This window comes from Pleuronectes platessa, chromosome 3, assembly GCF_947347685.1.
Source record: "Pleuronectes platessa chromosome 3, fPlePla1.1, whole genome shotgun sequence".
Taxonomy (NCBI): Eukaryota; Metazoa; Chordata; class Actinopteri; order Pleuronectiformes; family Pleuronectidae; genus Pleuronectes; species Pleuronectes platessa.
The window spans coordinates 8,809,613-8,824,610 of NC_070628.1; the positions used below are offsets into that span (position 1 = coordinate 8,809,613).

Here is a 14,998-nt window from a genome sequence, read left to right on the forward strand (position 1 = left end):
CTACACTGTGTGCGCCTCAGCTGCTCGCACACAGACTCACACAGACACAGAATCATACTAATGTACTTGTGCAGGTCACCGGGTTCAGTCGCACCACGTGGGCCCCGCTGTCCTCCATCATACAGACATCTCACGGCCCATTATTCACCTCTAATGATGTTATCTTGATAACCTCGGAATAGCTACCAGCTTCCCCCCCTCCTGCCCCCCCCCGACTTCCTTTGTATCGCTAATTCATCAGTTTTCTTCTACTTCACGCTCTGTTCCTATGGCAACTGACTTTTGTAGTTATGCCACAGTCTGATGACTTCTGACCTTTTCCTGTGACCCACATTGACTTGTTTATAGTCAAAGGATTAAGAGAGAGAGAGAGAGAGAGAGAGAGCAGCTTCAATTGACTGTGATGCCAGGGCAGTGTTTCCTGATTCTGATAAATCTATGGCTTAAATATCCCTTCTGGTCTTATCGCCGGTCGATTTAGCATCCTGTCCGCAGCTGAGAGAGGGCGGAGATATTTGAACCATTCGGAGAATGCTCCCAGTGTGACATCCGAATTAGTCGTACAAAAGCATGAGGCCAATTTGAGCCCCAACATCTGTCCCGCGGTTTGTCCTCAAACATTTCTGGAGGGCACGTTGGGCCTCGTCTGGCTGAACAAGCTCTCACGTCTCCCTCTCCACTTTGTCCTTTCATTAATACCTTCCCCCCGAAAGCAGCACGTCGGTCCACGGAGTCGGACGGAGATACACTTTTCTCAGCTTGTACATTTCGGTGGGAAGAATCTGGGATTGTGTACCCGCACTCATCTGCGTCCTCATGGGAAATAAACAGCGACTAAATCTAGTTGTTAGCTTTGCTTGTTATCTTTAAAGATGAAAGGACACTGAAAACAATGAAACCGCTGCCCTGGGGTTTTTCTGTAGGAAGGAAAAAAAAAAGCAACAACTGGAGCGAAGAATGAAACCTTTGATCTGAGCAGTCAGTCCCATTGAGTCCGTCTGAGACTGGACCCAGAAATAGAGGAGACAGGGGTCAGGAAGAGAAGCCACAGACCCTGTTCACAGAAGTCGCCTCAAACTGTAAAACACAAAAACGTTCTTTGAGAACAGCCAGATATTACTGTGGAGACATTTGCAGGGATAATAAATTGTTTTTTGCATATCAATCAGTCAAATTTTATTCAAGTACCAACATTAAAAGATATATTAAAAATGAATTTAAATTAGTTAATAAACCAGATTTAAATGTTTCAAAAACACATACAATAATGTGTGGCTTTGCTCATAGCTATACACAGTATGAATTAAATGTGCATCATACTGGATCAGGAGTTGAGCATGGATGTTTCTCATTTAGAATTGGCCCCCCTGTGTAAACTGTGGCCCCTTCATGGCCCCTGATTTAGAACAAATCCAAGATCCGCCCCTGACACAAACATCCAGATTTAGACACTAATGCTTACCTAAGCAAAGACAACGATTAAAGCAAGTTAGGACAATTTAATGTATATCATCGAAAATAACATTTTAGTTACAGTACATGCTCACATTAACAGCTACAGCCTGTTTACAGTCTCCAATCAACCTGACCCACGATCTCCACACAGTAAGACACTGGCAGAACTGGGAATCGAACCACTGGAGCTGATAAATTGTGTTATTTGGTGTAAACCAGAAAGAAGTCTTCTTTCTGGCTAGATTACTCATGCATTAGTCACTCAGTGTTGCTCAGAGAGATAAATGGCCTAATGCATAAAATAAGCCTTGTTTTTAAGTCTTAAGCAGAACAACAATGTTTGCATTAATAAATATAATTATAGATTGCAAACTTAATAAAGCATCTGTCCGCAATATCTCATAAACCAAATGTGCTTCTTGTGCTGTGATGAAAGGTGACACTTGGTACTGCAGGCAGGTATTTACCGTTTGAACTGCCGGTCTTAACAAGATGTAACTTGCAGCGGTGCATTATCATTTCAGCCATCACTGAAACAGGCATGAATTACGACCGGGAGAATATTCCAAGCCATGGAAATAAGAGTCCTTTTGTACAGTGGGTTCAAAACGCACACAGCTTACACAGTGTCTGAATTAGAAATTTGTCTTTCAACCTCATTAGAACATATTTGCAGAATTATTTTTTGCACGTAGCGCCCGCTGAGGGAATATCTGTGCTGAACCAGCAGGATTTTGATAATGATGTCTGTTCGCCTGTGTGTAGTTTAAGGGCGACTGGCAGCCATTGGTGCACAGTCACTGCAGCCTGGCCCGTCTGCTCTGGTTTCATAAGCAGAGGGAGTGGATGACCTATATACTCCTCAGAGGGAGGGGAAGTCACCTTGTTGGTGGACGGGCAGGCAGGCCCACTGGTTCACAGCGACAAGGTTTTAATGTGCAGCTCTGTTAAAGGGTTTACCGCTGCCTCGGTATTAAAGCTTTAGACCGAATTGTTCTTGGCCGTAAACTTTCCAGGGCGGTTTTTCCCGGCTCGGTTGGTATAACCTAGTTTTGCTGGTGTGAATAGGCCAATGCATAGGAGAATATTTAGTAGATAGACAAGCTAAACACAATAAACACACCTTGACACACACACACACACACACACACACTCAGGCTGGTGCTCGCATTAAATGAAACCGCGGGGCCCGGTGCCAGAAAGATCCAGTCAGACAAACACCTCACCAGAGACTCCTCTAAGCGTCCTAACAAATTGAATGTGTGTGTAGATGGACAAGAGGGAATTAGATCAGCGGTCCTGATTGTATCTGAGTGTGCCGCTGCTGTACCCCTTTCCAGCAAGTCCCCCGGAGGAGATGTGTGTGCATGAGAGCGAGCGAGCGAGGCACAGAGACATGGAGGAGGCGGGCGGGCGGCAGAGAGAGAGAGAGAGAGAGGGAGCGCCTGGCAGCTGGTTTGATGAAGGATGTAAGGAGAATGTTAACCAGACAATCACCTTGCGTGTTATTGATTGAGATGGGAGCGAGGTAATTAGCACAGAAAAGAGGGGGGAAGCTGAGGCCACTTTGGATGTTTTGATACAAGGTGTTCTGTCTCCGTGCCCGTGGACACGTCCTGTTCTTTTTTTATTTTGTGCGAACGTTTTAGCAAAAAATTGAAAACGTACGTCCGGATTTTTGTCTTCGAGTCGGCTCCAAATGTAAATGTGCGTTTTTCTGACATGTGAGAGGCAACTGATTCTGTGTCGTTCCATTAGTAACTAGCATAAAGAAATGGCACACCCAAACACAATGAGCCTACTTGTTCACACCACTAAGTGACATGTCATGTGTCCTCCTCCTCCTCACTGTAAACTTGTTCTGTGCGATCATCAAAACCACGTCAGGCTTCACACTGATCTCTATTTCGTGGCCTGGTCCATTTTCCTTCTTCTTCTCGTTCCAATGTCCCGCTTTGCCCTTCTTTTGCTTTACATCTCCATTAACTCGAGTGTGGGGTTGAGAGATAGATTTGGTCGCAGTGCCCTCGGGCCGCACGCGGGACATAAATCCTAAAAAAGCTTAAAGAGACACGATGGAGTGGTCAAGTGGTTTTTCGTGGAACAGGAAACAGAAAGACCGAAAGTCCGATGGTGGGTTTGCGTCTTTGAAAAAACGAGAGACCTCCCGATACCTGGCATGAACCTACACTTCCACATTACTAATGAACCTTGGCTTGATTCCAGAGGTTCAAAGCTATTACCTATCACTCAGTGGCTTCTTCTCACGAGAGATCATTTGAGGTTGTTGCTAGATGATAATTTTTTAAGTGACATCAAACATATCTTTGACATTTCGTTGACGTGATTTGCTTCATCGGCCGACGTCAACACTGACGCACGTATCTCAGAGACACAAACGTTTTGCTGTTGACTTGTTCATTTCAGGGCCGTGCTCTAAATGCTGATAATGCATCTGCCCGTGGTTAACGCACAATAAACCACGCTATCACAATCTTTCCTCCTGGTGTTTGCTTATTAAAATGATTGTCTTGACTAAAACAAGCCGTGAAACCAGAAATACAGCAACACAACAGGTATTCAACCGATCACACTTTAATTAAAACAGAACAAACGTATCATCATGGTCAAGGTTAAACTGGTTTTCGGTCGTATCATCAATGTTTTGTGTCTTTTTGTGTCTTTTTGTGTCTTTTTGTGTCGTGGTTAAATCTTAACTCTTGAGATAACCTGACCCCCGTGCAGGGCTGCGTTTCTAGAAAGAAGTGAACCTGACCTGATTCTCTCATTAAGTGCTGCATGAGTGGGAACGTACTGTACATCCAGAGCTGCTGTGGTCACTGTAGAAATCAGTCAGTGGTGAAAGGAGGAGGAGATGATGATGAGGAGGCCAGAGTCAACAACAGACACTTGTCCTTTCTGCTGCCCGCTGGTTACGGCTCAGAGTAAATCCTGAGAGCACGGACGATTCTCACCTTTTGCATTATTTACACCGTTACTAAAAATAATGTTTCTTTTGAGTCCAGCATTTAACCTCACGTTTCTAATGTCAGTGTTTAAGGTTCTACTTCAAATTTAGAGGCCACTCTACTTCAATGTGCTTATTGAATTCAAATGATCTCCTCCATATTTCTCTCACGGTCACGTCTGTAGAGCCTGGTGAAGCTGTAAATATCTCCTGGTTGGCAGACATCTTTACGGCGGGCCTCATTGCGCTGCTACTGTACCGAGGCTCATAAAAATACCTGAGAATGTTTCACAGCGTGTGTTAGACTGCACACGGGGGGGGGCCCTGTGTTGTTGACTTTTGAAAATTCTTTGTGTTTGGTTAAATAACCTAAAAATGTGTGTTTTGTGGTTTCAGTTCACCGCTGAGGCAGCCGTCCTCCACGGTCAAAGTGTGCCTGGTGTGCGGGGACGAGGCGTCGGGATGTCACTACGGCGTGGTCACGTGCGGCAGCTGCAAAGTCTTCTTCAAGAGGGCAGTGGAAGGTACGGCATTAACCCCTCGTTCAAACAGGAGTCACTGTTTTCTTTCTAATGAGTGGACGTGACACAATGCACATCACCAGTCACCACTTCGATGAGCCGTGGAGGCTGTGAGTCAATAAGACACAGGAGCGATCCACAGCGCGCCGGCTGCACAGCAAACACAGAGAACACAAAGCAAATAGAGAAAAGCTGCAAGTTGTTCACTGTGACAACACAACCAATGTTTTTCTTTTGGCGGCAACAAGAATTCCCGCACATGCTAAGAATTATTTCAATGTCCAAATATCCTGTAGAATCATAATCATGCAATCTGGGTGTCAGAACCAAAATAAACATCAGCTTTCTGCAGGTTTTCTGTATTTACAGTGTGTTGATGTCGTGAACACGCTCATGAATTTGTTGCCTAATTTCCTTGTGTTCTGTTTATTCTCCAAATGCTACAAACATTTTTATTCTTCAGATGCAAAGTGACGTTCAGTCGTTGTTTTTTAAACACTCAAACATTAGTCTCATGTCTGTCAGCCGCTGGGCCAGAGTTACTCCGTCATTCTGTGACTTTCAAATCACATTACGCCAAAATTAATACTCACAGTGGGCTGAGTGAGTATCAAATGGTTTCAAACAACATCATCTTCAACTGACAACTGCAGCCTCTTCCAGAGCTGTTGGCAGACGTTTTGCTCAATTCATTAACAGTGGTTCAGGGGGAAGAGCCTCGTGCCAAAGCAAGTTTAAGTTTGTGGTGAAAGCTTCCAGCTCTTCCAACTGGGGAAATGTCTTTGAGAAACATGTGTGTAAATACAACAAGAGTTTTTTTTTAAACGCTGAAGCATTGGTGGAAACCACTGGAGCAGCCACAGCTCTGATATATTTCTGAAGAACTATTAATCAAACAGTGGAAGCTGGTTTAATTTGCACCACACTTATTCTTATTTAACTACTACTGTTCAATCGCAACACATCCTTTGCATATCTATCATTTCCAGAAGATAGATTACCTACAGCTTAACATTTATAGACTGTGACCAAGTTAAGTGGCACATCAGAGGGGGGGGAAAAAACAACAACAACATTCAGAAGGTAATTCTCCTGCAGCCGTCATTTCTGTTATATTTAGCTGCGGAAAAAATCAGCTGCACCATAATGTGCTTTTCATTTGGTGGCTGTTGCCCGAGGCGTGCGTCTAACTCATTAAGATGAATGTTTGAATGCAAAACACACTCTTTATAGACCCAGAGCAGAAACAACCCCACCAGCCAGCGACTACACGGGCCAGCTCTGGATGTGTTTTTCTCTGAACATTTAATTGGAATTGCACCCGTTCCCTCCCCCCCCCCAATCAAATCATGGCCTCGATTTGATGATATTTACACACGGACGTTGTGGACACCAGAAACCAGATTATGTGTCTGAGGTTATCAAATCAGACGCTTGAAGCGAGGCCCCGGCAGGAAGCTGGTGGCCGGCGGCGAGGATGTGACTTTGTGTGAGGGGCGTTCAGGCGACTCTCTGGAAACCTCCTGATGGTTAGACTCCTGAAACTCTGCCTCTCAGATGAGATGCAGTATAATCACCCTGACTCACTGACTGTATGAAATCTCACTTTTTTTGTTATTATTGGCGTTTTCTCCTGATTATGCAAACAACCAAACAGTCGCAAGAAAAAAGCGGCCCAGTACAGGAGTTTTGATGCCATTAGGGCTGTGCCTGTGACACGTGCGCTCTTCCCTCCGGTGTGCAGAGCGAGCCGTTACCTTACTCGACCCACCCCCCACCCCCCCCACACACACACACACCTCCACGGCTCCTGCCGAGGTGAAAAGCAGAGAGAGGCAAAGGGTGGGACGGGAGGCGAGGGATGAAAATAGTGAGAGGAGGATTTTGCAAACTGAAGAGAGATAGAGGACAGTGAAACAGATACAGCGAGGGAGGAAGGGGGGGGGGGAGAGAGGAGGAAGGACAAAGAAAAAGTCAGATGCAGACAGAGATATAAAGAGAGGAGGAGCGGGGAGAGGGAGGGGGGCGAGCAGGACAGGGGAGAGAGGGATGGAAAGTGATGTGTCAGCAGCGAGCCCCTCTGAGATGTGTAAGTCGGGACGTGAGGAGACGGGCTGCTCCTCCCCTCCACCAGCGTTTCCTCCTCCCTCCCCCTCCCTCTTTTCTCTCAAAGTTAAAAAACTTGGACTCAGTGTGTGATATATAAAAGCCGACTGCGGAGAGTGGGCATCTGCACGAGGGGAATAATCCAGCTCCATGCTTAATTTCTTTTGGCACCGCCCGCCTCGGGGGACACAACTTTTCGGTCGGCTGTGGCTCATTAGACGACTAACTGGCTCACAGCCCTTTACTACAGAGCTAGTTAGCATTCTGCAGTCATCGACCAATCAGATGGAGTCCTCTGACTGTGGAGGGTCTGATCCCCCCTTGCCACCCCCCCACCCCTCAATCCAAGTCACTGCTATAGGAAGCTTTACTTTACATCACCGGCGCTCGGCACAGCGTTTCTTTCGGAGTCTACATTTCGGCGTTTACGTGCAGACCATCTGTTTGGAGAAGCTTTTGGCCGCGGGAGCCGTTTACTTTCCAAATCTGTTCACTTACAGTCCTCCTCAAGTGGGCGAATATTCATTCCACTTAATTCTCGTCATATCTACCAGAAGGCGCAGCCAACTGTACTCTATAAACTTTATCACCACGGTCCCTGGAAAAAGAAAAATGTAGAAGTATTAAATTAATCGCCGAGTACATGTGCTACTGCAAACACACTTTTTCTCCATAGAAGAAGTATTCGTCTACCTGCTCCTCGTATATGCACTTCATCTTATAATAATAACAGTATTATGGAGCCTTCCACTCTGTTTACTGTCCCATAAACAAGGCTGTGTTGGTCGTTATTTTAATAATGTTGTGTTAATGTTCTGAGCGGGTTTATGGTGTTTTTTATGTGTATGTGTTCAGAATAGTTTTAAGTTAACTATCGGTGTGGTGCGTTTAATAGGGGCCAGTCACTGCTCATGTCAAAGGTTGTGCATCCATCCATCCATCCATCCATCCATCCATCCATCCAATCATTATATACACCACTTATCTTTTGAAGGTTGTTGGGGGGGGGGGGAGGTACACAATAATCTTGGTCTCTGTCCACTTTCTTGTACGTGACGTTCACATTTTTAATCATTGTATATTATAAACACACACATGGCAGAGTGACAACAACACGTGTGAAGTTTTGCTGTAGCTATTGTCGACTCTAATGCAAACACACGCAGTTAACTTTTAAGCTTTGATGAAATATACCAGTTCTTCTTCCTGGGCCACAAACTTCATAAATATGTTTTATCGTCTCTAATGAGAAGGGGAAATGGCTGCATGCTGCACACATGCAGTTTTTTGCTTCTCCCCTCGATTCCACTGAAGACTCCTCTGTTGATACAACACAGCTGCACTCGATAAACGACTCCATGTGCAGTTCATTTGAACAGAGCCGAGCGCCAGCTTATTATTCACATGTCATCAGTGGCTTGGCATGTCTGCTCTTTGTAATAATACCAGGCGCTCCTTTCCTCTCTAGCTCGCTCGCTGCGTTTTCGCCGCTCTCTCGTTGAAGCGAGAGGTTTTTCCAAAGTCATTAGTCAAACTGGTCGTGGCCTTCAGAGTGACTGGGTTGCCATGGCGTTCGCGTCGATCTGAAAACCTGTTCCTGCAGAGGGCTGCCTCTGTGGGAGAGGTCACCCGAGGACACGGCTCGCGCTGCTCCGGCTCTGACTGGCAACCCGGCCGGCCAATCACATCGCGCTCAGAGGAGGCTGGAGGAATAGAGGCGTCCTTCCAGCGCCGGAGTGAATGCTTGGACTCGTGTGCATGTATGTGTGTGTGTGTGTGTGTGTGTGTGTGTTGTGCGTGTGAGGCTCGTGTAACTAAAGGCGGGAGAGGAGCCGTTGAGCAGTGCTGCCCTGATCCCAGCTCCTCCGCACATGTCTCACATCAGATGCACTTTGATCAGCTGAAACTGTGCACAACATTCAAACACAAATCGCTGGCTGAAGCTTGCTACGCTCTACACACACACACACATGCACATACACTCACTGTAGATAGAAATTAAATCTGCAAAGCTTACTGTAAGCATGTGTGTGACCCACATTTCTAATAGGCATTTAGGTTGGAGACTGCTGCGTGAGGAGGGGTCTCCTTCTAATGCAACCTAGATTAATTTACTTTTACAGTGTGTGTGTGTGTGTGCCTTTTACATTCATACTTTAAAAATACATAATCATTCGTGGCCCCATCCATGACTTAAATACTTAATAATCCCAGTGCTGTACACTCTGGGATTTCCTGACCTGTGCAGCCTCTTTTTTTTTACAGTAACAGGTTTGTATGGTGCACGTGATGATATCAATCACTCTCATGCACACACTCCTTCCTCCGTTCCCTCACTTCCCCTGACCCCCCCGCCGACCTGTTGGCCTGACGGATCTCGGGTGGAGATAATCTGACCTTCACCGTAGTGATTAAAAAAAGAAAGAAGAAGTGGGTTAAACCGTTTGTGTTCAGCCGGGGAAACGGTGCCGATCTACCGGTTCAGTGTCTGCACTGATGATTGATCTGCTACAGCAGGAGAGTGTTCTAACCTCAGTAGACTGTAAATGTGCAGATCAGATGGAGAATGTATTATTAGCAGACAGGAAACAACAAGTTACGCAGAAATTACTGCACCAACAGAAATACTCCACTTTGTTTTCCCTCTAAATGTGAGTCATAGGTATTCAATAAATACTTTAATGTAGTTTTAATACACATCAAAATATGTTTTGATGAGTAAGGAGATATGGAAGAGCATGTTTTTGTCTTCTCTCAGTTGGAAAAAGGCCAAAGGAGTATCTGACCTCTATAGCTGTAACTTCACTGGTTGTTGTATAGACTCATATTTTAATGTCTTATCTGTGTTATAATTAATTGTGTATGAGAGTATTGTAAGATACATTTATAAACGCTACCTCAGCTGACGGCCTTTATACCTGAGATTAATTCAAATACAATACTACAGCCACTAACAACTAAATGCCAAATAATGACTAAATACATTATGTGTAGAAGAAATAAATCAAGTGGAAAATGCACAGGGCGACTGTTTGCAACACCGAACATTATTATCATAGAAGTGGAGACATTAGTAAGCAAAAATAACAGCTTCTATTTGCATCCTATTTGATCTCCTGCAGCCTCTCGTTATAATGATCCAGACAGGGAAACTTAATTGAGTGGATTTCCATCCAGCACAGCTGTTTGTGTGTCGTCCAGAGCCCAGGCGTGGCCGAGCCTTTGCAAAGGCAGTGATCTGCATATTGCTGGCAGAGTGTTTACAACAATTACATCGCGGAGAGGCCGGACTTTCGATTGTCTGGGTATTTTTGGTTATGTAATTTGGGTTTGCATAAATACCAGTGAATGGCGAGATCAGAGAATTCACCGAATGCGACGCTGGCGGATAATTAAACGGCGTTAATCCATGAGACAGACACAGAATCCAGCTCGTCCCTTATAGTTATGTTCCATCTTCTGTGTCCAGTGCTGGTGCATAGTGAAGAAATGGGTTTCCACTGCCAAATGCCTTTTCAGAGAGTGACAGTGGGATAATTGATGTGGGGCAGCGAGGGTCTGATGGTGTGTGGTGGATGTTTAAATATGCCGGGTTAAAAAGCCTGTGTGTCGTCTGGGAAGCACATGCACCATATTTGTGGCAGTACCAGGGGGGGGGGGGCAGGGCAGACCGCTCTCCTTTAAGTGGGGGTCCCCGCAGGAGAAGAGTATTTCCCTCTCTGAAGAATTCCCTCCTAACTGATGGAGGCTGGAGCTGACGGACAGCAGAGACCAACTCAGCGGGTGGTTGCCAGTTTGTGAGATCATTAGCCCAATGTAGACGTGAGTGGACTCCATTAAAGAGCTCAGCGGGTTGCCATGTACAGGATGTGAGTTCAGGAACATGTTAACATATCTGCAGTGAAAAGGCTTCTGCATACAATTCACACAATCTGAGGAATCTTTTATGAAAATATCCTGATAAGATTTGTTATTATTGACTTAATTTGACAGTAAAAACCGGACTAGTGTATTTTTTGGGTGAAAAGGAAAGTTCCATTTTCCCAGGTAACACTGAACAAGTGACGTTCATCAGTTAGGCTGCCACGCGCCAGGTTGAAAAGCACATGCACATATTCAGGGGTAAACACCCAGTGTGAGTCCATGTGAGCACACACACACACACACTGGTGCAGTAATAAACAACTTATTTCCCCCTTCAGATACACACAAAGTTACACACACAGTTACACAAACACACACACACTGGTGCATTAATAAACAACTTCTCTCTCCCTTCAGATACACACACAGCTACACACACAGCTACACACACACACACACACACACACACACACCCCTGAGTTCAGCTGTCTCATAAAGTGAATTTCATTCCAACAATTATTAACAAGATTCAAGGGAACGAGCAAAACAGTTGACAGGAAAGCTCCAGAGTTTTTTTATTTTTTTAAATAGCCATTTGGTCCGGGCCTATCCAAGTGAGAGCGTGTGTGTGTGTGTGTGTCTGTGTGTGTGTGTGTGTGTGTGTGCGTGCACGAGGGGGGGTGGGGTGGGGAAGGGGATGGCTGCGTTGTGTTTCCTGTGTCGCAGTTTACTGTTTTTTAGAGCAAGAAAAATGGGCTTATGTAACGGTCATGTGATTTAGCCAGAAATAGTGGTGGGGCTACAGCTGCTGCCTCTCCTCCTGCAGCTCGGTTCCTTGGCTTTTGGCAGCAGCCAGACAGACACACTGCGCACTACTCCTGCTAGCTCAGAAAACAACTTCTGCTCAGTGCTGCACAAACACAAATACTGTACCGTGGAGGCAACAAAGCCCGATGCACAGAACGTACGTGTGTGAGCAAACTGCAAGGAAACACGATGCACGTGTTTGCTCTCGAACAACACGGGAAAAGTCTGCGCCAGAAATCTCCCTAAAGGGTCAAATACTAGAGGATGAACATGTTAGAAGACACAAGACCGAATACACTGACATGTTTGTAGAGTTGGAACATTTTAACACCAACCCTAATAGAAGAAATCCATACACCAGGGTCACTGGGATCACTATACCTCACTATATAACTCTCCAGCTGGGTTGTGTGTTCCTTGTGCATTTGTTTGTGGAAGCAAATACAACATTTTGCAGTTTTATTTAAAATTGTCAAGTGGAGCAGCTTTGGCTGTGTGTGCACGTGTGTGTATGTGTGTATATGTGTGTATGTGTGCATGCGAATGTGTATGTATATGAGAGCGAGCGAGTGAATGACTGTATGCGTGCACGAGCATGAGCCGGTCTGTGAGTGGGCGTATGGCACTCTGAGGCTGGCGGACGTGTGGAAAAAGGGAAAAAAGAGGGATAGAGATGCAGGCGAGGTGGAGGAGAAGAGTGGAGGAGGAGAGGAGCTGTACAGTGAAGAGCTAGTGGAGCGGAAGGAAGCGCTCTGAAATGGGAGATCATTGGGTTTAGCTGAGGGCTAGGCAGGAGGCAGGAGGCAGGAGGGATTCTCGCCATGTTAGCATCACTGTCAGGAGAAGAAGTCTAGCTGCAGCCAGTGTCCTGATTCCAGAGAATTCTAATACCCTCATCCCAGATCCTCTATAATACACCGATAGTCCTGCGTCGTCCAAAGTGAGAGCGGATTAATCACAATTTCAATCATTTTCTCACTGGTAATCATTAAAATGTAGATCTCGGACATTCCACTGGTTTCTGTGTTGACCTACATTACGATGGTGGAATATGTAGAAAGTCGAATTCTCAATTCTCCTCCTTTTTATCACTTTAAAATCTTCAAACGGTTTCATGCACGTTTCACCGTTAAACTGACTTTGTGTTTTCTCCTCCTCAGGGCAGCACAACTACCTGTGCGCCGGCAGGAACGACTGCATCATCGACAAGATCCGGAGGAAAAACTGTCCGGCGTGCCGCGTACGGAAGTGTCTCCAGGCCGGGATGAACCTCGGAGGTGAGGAGTCACACCCCCGTCAGAGACTTGCTCAGTCACGTGTCTCAGATCTGACATTTGAGTCAGCCTCCGCTCGGCTTATTAAGAATAAGAAAGTAGATATGGAAAAGTGGTTGTGGCTGTAGTCACAGGAGGCGCAGGGAAGCTGAGTCATAGGATGTTTGTGTATATGGGTTCTCATACGTATGTGTTCTCATATATACGGGTCCTATTATTTACACTGCATTGACAGTAGGTGTAGATCTACTGTGCTCCAGGGAGGTTTTGTCAGCGCGAGCCAGGAAAACAATGCTCAAGCTAAAGTTCAAGACAAATAGAAGAACAATACTGATAATCTCTCCTGACATCTCAGATCAGTGTTCTGTCCCATACACGATTTAATATGTCATCCTGTAATTTACTGACCTCTTGTGGCCATGGTGGGCTATGGTCTCTGGAATCTGGGTTAGTAGCCGGCCGGCACATGTATCGTTTCTGTCTTTTTCTTGGGTACGGCCCCAGTCGGGTCAAGCAGAGCGGGCAGCATCCAACACAAACACACACACACACACACACACACACATTCAAAACAAACGTTGTGGATAATCCTGGGCTCTCTAGACGCGTGAGTAGCTACGGCTAGCTGCAGGCGATTGAGATCGTAAAGCTGGCCCTGCCCTCTCCTCTGCGAGCATATGATGCGATGATGCACAGATTATTACACACATGCACAGACGGGCGTGGAAACTGTACCCTTGCATTACTAACGACTGTTTTACATTTTTCTTCTTTAATGCCAAGATACAAGTAAACAAGGAACTTACAGTGTGATTAGTTTCTCCGTGCAAGATCTGTAGTGAAGTGAGACGTGTGAGTCAGCATATTGTTGCGCAAGTAGCGTAGCTGCTTTAGCTCGGTGTGGGGGTTGTGTGCGTAGCAGACGTGTGTGTGTGTGTGTGATGGTGAGAAGTTAGCAGTAAAAAAGTGTGCAGTTTATTGTAAGTGCAGTTTATGCTATTTGTTAGTAAATAAATAAAAAGACCCGCGGCTAGTTCCCACGTTTTAACGCCTTCAGTCCAGACGATGATCCCGGGGAGGGTTAACATGTATAAAATATTGAGTCAGACAAGTTATACTTCAAATATTACCGAGGGAGAGATTTTAAGTACAGAAAAAAGTAAATTTACAATTCTACTTGAAGGAACTGGACAGAGTAACACAGTACAGACCATCAGGAAACCTTAACAAATTAAAATGTTATGTTTCTGGTGGCACTGTGAAGAATAATTAATGAAGGACCATAGAAATCCACTAAATCAGGCGTATAGAGAACAGCACCCCTGATACGACCTTATCTAAAGTACTGCACTGGTTTATGAAAACTGTCACATGGACACGCAGTAGAACTGTCCGCTGTCATCTCAAATAAAGTTTATTTATAGCCCAGTATCACATAAAAGATCTAAATGGGCTTTACAGGCTCCAAACAGCAACAGCTCCCAGCCCGGCTCAAAGCTCTCCGTGGCTCGAGTCCTTCATCAACCTTGCGGCGGTTCAGAAAATGGCTGCTGGAAAAAAAAGCTTCTAGTGACGGGAGAATAATAAAAGACGTGTTATTATGCACAGGGAGAAACTCTAATGGCATATTTCTTAAAAATAGAAATGTATATATGAGGTGACATGGAAACTAGGAGCTGTCCTGGTTTTAATGGCCACTCAGCGTTTTGCTACATTGCAGTGCACATTCACCCATTCACCCACATTCATCAGTGCTTCTATATCTAGCACCCAGTCCATCAAACATACATCCAATTCACACACTACCGGTACAGCAGTCAGGGGTAATTTGTGGTTCAGGAATCGAACCCCCGACCTTCTCATTAGCAGACTACTTGCTTTACCACCCTGTGAGAAAAACCCGAAAGCGGGAGGACTATGATTATAGCAGCAGAATGAAATGAATTTATTTTGAAAGGATCTAGAACAGGAGTGAGATTGTCAGCAATCAAATAAATTACACC

At 45.3% G+C, this 14,998-nt stretch overlaps 1 protein-coding gene across 3 annotated transcripts in view; it reads left to right on the forward strand.

Moving 5' to 3' along the window:
* nr3c2 (nuclear receptor subfamily 3, group C, member 2) overlaps positions 1-14,998 on the forward strand; it is a 70,706-nt gene that overhangs the window by 33,729 nt on the left and 21,979 nt on the right. For all 3 annotated transcript variants that reach the window (XM_053419761.1, XM_053419758.1, XM_053419759.1), the window contains exons 3-4: positions 4,820-4,947; positions 12,882-12,998. In XM_053419761.1, the coding sequence (XP_053275736.1) occupies positions 4,820-4,947; positions 12,882-12,998 (245 nt within the window). The remainder of the gene's footprint in view (positions 1-4,819; positions 4,948-12,881; positions 12,999-14,998) is intronic.